General features: G+C 32.3%; 1 protein-coding gene across 1 annotated transcript; it reads left to right on the top strand.

Annotated features, from left to right (window-relative positions):
• The first annotated feature begins 3331 nt into the window (after positions 1–3331).
• Positions 3332–5890, top strand: LOC107017246 (probable serine/threonine-protein kinase PBL25). Its single transcript, XM_015217512.2, has 5 exons — positions 3332–3695; positions 3795–4006; positions 4134–4323; positions 4408–4799; positions 4890–5890. Exons 1-5 carry the CDS (start codon positions 3581–3583, stop codon positions 5667–5669), a joined length of 1689 nt encoding a protein of 562 aa, XP_015072998.1. The 5' UTR covers positions 3332–3580; the 3' UTR covers positions 5670–5890.
• Positions 5891–8489: the final 2599 nt, after the last annotated feature.

Below are 8489 nucleotides of genomic sequence, written 5' to 3'. Positions count from 1 at the left end.
GTAGTTTTTTTAAGAAAGAAAAGTGTGGGTGGGTGGGTTTTGGTGAGGGTAGAGGGGATGAGGGTGGGTATGGAGGTGGAGGGGGGGGGGTTAGAAGGAGTGCGGGATTAGAAAAAATAAATTAAAATAAAATTAGGGGTGGGTGAATTGGAGGCAGGGGTGAAAGTGAGTAGAATAAAAAATTACTTTAAAAACTTAAAAGCATATAAATTTATTTTTTAATTCTTCATCCAATGTGGATAAAATATGGGTAACTCATAATCAATCCATTCATTAATTATCCAAATCATATTTACCCACATAGAATATGGGCGGATTGGATAGTTATCCATTTTTGTTTAACATTTTAAACTCATCCAAATTCAACCGTTTGTCACCCCTATATTGTAGGGTTGTATCTTATTATTTTATTGTTATTATTATCATTCCGGGAAAGACTCAAATATATCATCAAACTTTAAGTAAAAGACTCATTTATATCATCCGCTATAAGTTTGACACATCTATGTCATTAGTATTTGAGAAAAGGCTCATCCATGTCACTATCTGTAAACTAAAAATGCTATTGGTTTCGCAAAACTATTTTATGCACTTGATTAATTATGATTCGGTCACATCATTGATTAAATTAATTTTTAAAATGAAAAAGGTTCAAAGGTTAAAATATGTCATCGAACTTTGAGGAAACATTATATCATCCATTAAAAGCTAAGCTTGTCTTATCTATACCTTTAGTTAACAAATAATGGCATGAATGAGCTTTTTTCTCAAACGAAAATGATATAAATGAATCAAAATTTTATTATATAGTATAAATAAATTTTTTCTCAAAGTTTGATGACATATTGCCTCTTTATCTGTTTTCTATATGTTATTATCTTTATGTTTGCTTTGGAGATTATGTTTGTTTTATATATTGACTTTATTTTGCCATGACTATGATTGTTTTTTGGAAAGGAGAAAAAGCTTAGAAGATGGAGATGAATAGAAGTGGATTATATGATTACATGTATTGGATTGGATTTAAATTGGGTAATTTAAATAAAATTGAATTATTTTTATTAATTTGGGGTCCTTCATCCAATTGAAGGGTACGGGAGACAAATTTGTATACAATAAAGGTATAAATAACTTTATTATAGTATTTATATCCCTAGATAGGCTCATCTAATATTGTGTTGCTGCTAAAATTGAAGCACGAATTAATTATGTAAATTTTAATCATGTAGAATTTGGTTATTTATATAAGTATTAGTTATTTCACATTTTTCCTACCATAAATAATAGGGGGAAAAGTCTGAAATATATTCGAACTTTGATCGAAATTGTTATAACAATACCAAATTTTGAAAATGACTTTTTATCCCCTGCACTATTTAATAGTTATCCCCTGCACTATTTAATAGTGTATTTTATAGGTATAAATGTGTTCACGTGGACATAAAAAATATTGCATAATTATAAATAGTAATGTGTCTATGTGAGCACATACATACCTTTAAAATACACTATTAAATGGTGTAGGAATAAACTGTTCAGTATAAAATTTGATATCATAACAACAACTTCGACCAAAATTAAAATATTTTTCAAACCATTTTCTCTAAATAATACATAATTCTCTTATAATTGATATGTGAATTAGCTACTGAATCGGAAGTCGGTAGTCAAACACCATACTTATTGTAATTACAATACTATCAAACATAATTTTAATTTATATCTACTTTTAATACATGCATAATTCACCTTCAAAACGAGCCGGGTGACTTTCATAAATGAAATAACAACGAAAATAGTCCTTCATGTAAGGAATATACTGAGAAGTAATTATTTTTTCGTTACACGTAGGAATTTTGTTGTTGGGCATGAAAATATTTTTCTTGGGACTAAACAAAGTTCTATAATTTATTTGAGGAAATCTGTGAACATGTTCATGCGTTGTTTGTCTCTAGTGAAATATTATTTATACTATTGGTGTAGTGGTAGTAACGTCTCACCATATTAAAATAATAGTTTTAAAGATTTCAAATATTTGTTACTTGTTTGCCTTCATGTCATACACTTCAAACTATTCCAAACTTTTAAGTTTTTATCATTCAATAAACTCATTTAACTATTTCAGTTATGCCAAAAAAAAGTTTTTATCATTGGATAAACTCATTTACACATTTCAATTATGGCAAAAGAAAAGAGATAATGTACTAGTATCCTCTCAACTTATATCTGAAATTTTAGAGACACACTTATAATATATGAAAGTCCTATTACCTCATGAACTTAAATTATTAATAATTTTCTACCCTTTTTGGTTTATATGGCACTATCTTGTGGGTCCAACGTTAGTTGACTTTTTTTTTCAAGTTAGTGCCACGTAGGCCGAAAAGTAAAAGAAAATTACTTATAAAATAAGTTCAGGGGTAATAGGACCTTAATATAGTACAAGTGTGTTTCTATGATTTCGGGCATAGATTGAGGGTGTACTTGTGCATTTTCCGAAAAGAAAATGATGAATTTAAGCCCCAGTGAAAGATGAGCAAGTTAAAAAAAAACGTTTATCTTTTGCCACTTATGGCAAATCCTTTTCCTTATCATTTTTTACAAATGGTAATGGATCAATCCATAATTAAAAGTAGAAAATTTGGAGTACTTCACAAATTAAACAAGTCGTGATGGATTGCCAAATATAAGCTTTATATACAATATAACAAGATTATTATTTCCTTGATTTTTGATTTATGTGATTTTTTTGTTTTTCAAAAGTTAAATCATATGAACTTTAACCAATATCATCAATTGCGTATATTTTAAAAAATATTTTGATATGAGATTAATTGTAACTTATAGTTATTTTCCTATAATATTTAAAAATTTAAATTTAAATTTGAAAATAATGAGTTGATATGATTGAATTTGATTTCAAAGACTAGGCAAATTAATTTGCCAAAACAATTTAACTTTTGCACACTAATGTGTGATTTTCTTTTTATATTATTAGGCTATTTAAAAAATAATTATGAATCATTATTCAAGAAAAATGAAATTAGTAAAGTCAAAATGGGTAGATTACTATAGACAAATTTAGAATTTGAAGTTATGAGTTATGGCTGCCCCCTCTTGCCACAACACACATTGATTGATAGTATAAAAATAAAATCATAAAAACGGCAAAGATAGAAATAGTAGGAAGGAAAAAAGATGTTGCAAATATTATTAGTATATTTGTGTTAAAAGTGTCAATGAAGAGGTGACCATCCAAATCTCCCTTATTTTATTCTCTCCCACTAATAATGAGAAATCTTGATGGAAATTCATGAGAGCCAATGCTCCAAATGATTTGTTTTCCTTCAATAATTTGCAACTTTCAACCTGGAAAACCCTCTTCCCAAATGCCATGCCACCATTTTTAGGTGTAATTTGTTTTTCAATGTGAACATTTCATGCATGACACTACTATTTATTCAAAGGATATAAACATCTTTTTTTTCCCCTAGCTCCATTCTTCAAACATAAGGTGAAAATATATATCATATATTTTCTTTTCTAAATATGAATATGAATGGGCTAATGCATCAATGATATGAGTTGCCTCCCCTGTTTCCAGTCTAAGAAAACAAACGAGCCACCGGTACAGGACAAGCTTGTCCCGGTTGCTCGCCCTGCTAATGATCATCCTTCCTCCTCACCACATTTTGGTATCTTCCTCTTTTTTTTTTTAAACATAACTTACAAATTACTTTGTGTACTTTTCCTAACACATGATAATGTTTGCTTTTTTCTTGTATGTTTCACAGAAAAAAACTACAAAGCATCATGTGAGAATGGTAATAATAACAACATTTGCGCTGATCAAGGTAGCTCTCCTGTTGAAAATGGAGATAGCAGCAACGCGAAAACTTTCACATTCCGTGAACTAGCAAGCGCAACAAAGAACTTCCGACAAGAATGCCTAATAGGGGAAGGTGGATTCGGAAGAGTCTTTAAGGGAACACTTCAAGGAGGAGAGGTAACTAATTTTATTCTAATACTAGTAATCTATCTATATATATTATCTTTGTTTTTCATCACCATCTGATATAACTCACTTGGACACCCTTAATAAAATTTCTGGCTCTGCCACTGCTGATAAATAGGTTGTGGCAGTAAAGCAACTAGACAGGACAGGAACACAAGGAAACAAGGACTTTCAAGTTGAAGTCTTATTGCTAAGCCTACTTAACCACCAAAATCTTGTTAATCTCATTGGATACTGTGCTGATGGAGATCAAAGAATTTTAGTCTATGAATACAGACCAATGGGCAGTCTTGCTGATCATCTAATTGGTAAATGCAGCTCATGATATATATATATATAGTTGTTACACCTATGCTTTCTTAAATATTACTTAAATTGATTGTATTATTCAGATATTAAGGAGGATCAAAAGCCATTAGATTGGCAAAACAGAATGAAGATAGCCTCAGGTGCAGCAGAAGGACTTGAGTATCTACACGAAAAGGCCAACCCGCCAATCATTTATCGTGATCTCAGAACTACCAATATACTATTAGATGAAGATTTTACTCCTAGGCTCTCGGATTACGGCCTTGCCAAGCTTGCAGGTGGAGGGAATAAGTCACATATATCACCGAGGGTAATGGGAACGTATGGTTACTCTGCTCCAGAGTATGAAAGATCCGGTGAACTCTCTTTCAAGTCAGACGTATATAGTTTTGGAGTTGTTTTACTTGAAATTATTACAGGGCGCCGTGCAGTGGATACTACAAGGCCCACAGAGGAGCAAAACTTAGTTGCTTGGGTGAGAAAGCAGTTGTCTCATTTCAATATTTTGATCAGACTGGTTAAATTTGTGTCATTTTGAGACTGATTGTGAAATGTGATTGAATAGGCACAACCGATTTTCAGGAATCCTAAAAGGTTCAGAGAAATGGCAGATCCACTTCTTAAGAACAAGTTTCCTGAGAGAAGTTTGAATCAGGCAGTTGGAGTTGCAGCCATGTGTCTACAAGAAGAGCCATCAGTCCGTCCCTTAATCAGTGATGTCGTAGCTGCTCTCACTACCCTCAACGTGGATGAACCGATTCCTGAGTCTCCACCGTCTCCTGAAAAAGACAATACCGATGAATACGAGCAGAAGAGTTCAGATAACGAAGCCTTACCGAATAAGAATGAGGATGAGAGCAGTGAGGATGATCAAGAAAATGTTCATTACAATAAAAAAATTGACATTAATAAAAATGTTTTCGACAGTGATGAGGATGATGGAGCAAGTTCTGATTACGGATACGGAAGTACATCAGGATCTTCAGAGAATGAGAAAGAAGACATAAGTCTTGAACCTGGAGGAGGGATACCGACAAAATCTGTCAAATGGAGTTCGGAATCAAAACGTAAAAGCAAGATAAAGTCATCCTCTCGAGCCATACTCTCAACCTCAAGACGTAAAAGCAAGGTAAAACGCTCTGAAAGTATCATCTCAAACGACGATACTGAAAAGAAGGACACATTCAATTTAAAAGACAATAACAATCATCGACAACAAAAGAACGCCAAGTCCAAGACTGTAAGTTTTAGTGGTTTTTCGAGTCAGAGCAGCGATGATGCAGAATCAGACGGTGAAAATGATATCGGTTCAAATCAATCAAGACATGTACAATTTAGATCATGAAACCATACACTTGTGTTACCAAGGCACCTCTAAGGTTTCTAAATAAGAGTACACAGAGGCTCTTTCATAACTATGGATCTTATTTATATTTTTTGGTATCCTTCATGAGTAGTACTCTTTGGATATCTGGTATTGTCATGATTCAATATTTGTTTCTTTTAGAGAAAGAAATACAACAACAAAAAGGGGAAATTACATTGAAATAATCTTTTCGTTATCTATTTACTTTGGTTGGTCAGAGTTCGATTCTTCACGCTTACGGTCCCCTCCACAATTATTTCTTAAGAGTAGATACGAATTCTTTTTGGAACTTCACTGTGCCCCAAATGATAGACGGAAGTTAAATTTTCAAAATTGCCATGTAAAGTGTCATATAGGATGAATGTGTCTATTTGTTTAATTTTATACAAGTTTAAGTGTCGACTTGTGCACACACAAAGTTAAAGGTCATAGTTGCCAATTGAAACCAAGTTAAGGGTCGTATTTATATATTATGTCTTTAATTTTTTGGATTAAACATCATACCAAATGCTTTAATTTTTTAGATTAAGCAGATCGATTTCATTGATGATGTACCGATTGTGAAGTGGATATTGAATCAAAAGTTTCGTGAAATGAACCATCGAAAATTTACAATATGCAATCATATGGTAAATTTTCTGATGGTTGGCCTGAGCTTGAAGATTTGAGGAAGCGAATAGCAATACCTTGTGGAATTAAAGGTGATCGCAAAATTGACTTCTTTAGAGACATAAATATATATTCTTATGAGCTTTCATATGGTGGAAGACATAATGTCTAAGAATGCATATTGCATTAAGGAAGGATGGTGTAGTGATGTCGCCCAAATTACACCTTTTAATTAGGCATAATACATAAATGCATACTTTAACTTGACCTCATTTCATATTTATACCCTTCAACCTTGGGTATGTACAAAGTAGACATTTAAATTTGTGTAAACTTAAACAAATAGATACATGAGTCCTACGTGGCACAGTACCAATGACACCAAGTAGGACAAAAAATGACATGAAGGATGTCATGTAGGACATGTGTGTCTATTTGTTCAACTTTATACAAGTTTAAGTGTCTACCTGTGCACACCCAAAGTTGAAGGGCATAAATGTGATTTGAAATCAATTTAAATGGTATATTTATGTATTATGCCTTTTAATTATGTATAAAATAGTCACTGTCAAATATTATGATCACTATTTCAAATAGGGTTTGTTGGGAGTATTTGAGAATGATTTTTAATCTACGAAGAACTAGAGTTATGGTATCCTAGATGCTGAAAATCAAATGGCCATGAGGTGGGGCGGGTGGTTGAAACTTAACCCGCAATAATTTTAACCCGCCCTGCTCCACCTTGCATTAACAATTATTTTTTCATTTCCAACCCACCCCAACCCCCTCGCTCCGCTCCGCCCCGCATAACCATTTTTAACCTATGTAAGTAGAATATCACCATAAGACCTCAAATCCTTAAGTGGAACACAAGTACCTCTGTAGTTTGTTTCAGCCCAAACACTTGTATATTAGCTTATCCGTATCATTTTTACTCAAAATATATGTGAAATGATACCCAAAATGTAGCTAAAACATAGTAACCATCTTATACTTCAAACTTTTGTTCGACAACAACTCACCGTACACCATGCAGACTCAATGCCTTAACAACACTAATTGGACAGGGTTACACTAAGATTTGCTTAGAAGGTCTAATCAGAATCTAAAACTCATTCAATCAAAGCACAATTAAGCACAATTTGTTCAAAATGAAAGACTTTACATGCAAATATGTAGTCCAATTCCAATTGAGGATATGAACATATGAAATCCACTCATTCTCTCAAAGAAGATTCATCGAGTATGACATGCATAAGTTATCACATTTTTAAGCATACATAATACATAAACATGACCATTAACTTGGCTTCAACGAATAACTATGCCTTCCAACTTTGAGTTTGCACAAGTAGACACTTAAGCTTGTATAAAATTGAAGAAGTAGACACACATATCCTAAATGACATAATACACGTAGGACATAAAATTGTCATGTAGCGTGCCATGTAGGATATATGTGTCTATTTGTTCAATTTTATACAAGTTTAAGTGTTTACTCGTGCACACCCAAAGTTAAATGTCATGGTTGTCAGTTGACGCCAAATTGAGGGTCATGTTTATGTATTATACCTTTTAAGCATGAAAGTATGATGCATGCATAGGCACATAAATAGTATAGAGAACAATTTCTTACAACAATTGAATGAGGTATCAAAGAACAAGAGTAAATATGTGCTCGTTGCCTCACTTATATGAGACCTTCATTATTCAAATCTCATCAATTAGTTAGTTAATAAGTCACCAAAATAAGCACTCCAATAGAGTCAATAAAGTCTAAACATGTCTTCAATTCAATATCCAAACGAGTACAAAATAGTATTTCCGTTTCTCAAAGTCTCAGAAGGATTTCAATATGTTCAATCTACAAATATAAACGAACTATTTTGCAAACACTCATATTGTTATACTTTTATCTTAGACCCAAAAAATTAACTTGAGCCCCTAAAGTCAAAAGTCAAAACCGTTAACTTTTTCCAAAATAGAGTTGTCTATTCCTCAAGAAAATCATGTCAGAAATTTCAGCTAAAAAAAATCGACTTTGAACTGACCTTCAAATTATTTTAGTGCTAAAATCTAAACTTGCACATCAAAATTTGAAAATCAAAGCATGAAAAATAAGTTATATTTTTACAAAATCAGAAAAAAGATATATATATATCATATATCCAATACTTATATGAGAAAACG

Source organism: Solanum pennellii, chromosome 4 (genome assembly GCF_001406875.1).
Source record: "Solanum pennellii chromosome 4, SPENNV200".
In the NCBI taxonomy this organism is placed as follows: domain Eukaryota; kingdom Viridiplantae; phylum Streptophyta; class Magnoliopsida; order Solanales; family Solanaceae; genus Solanum; species Solanum pennellii.
Note: the sequence above shows the minus strand (reverse complement) of the source record. Positions and strands in the feature narration are given on the sequence as shown.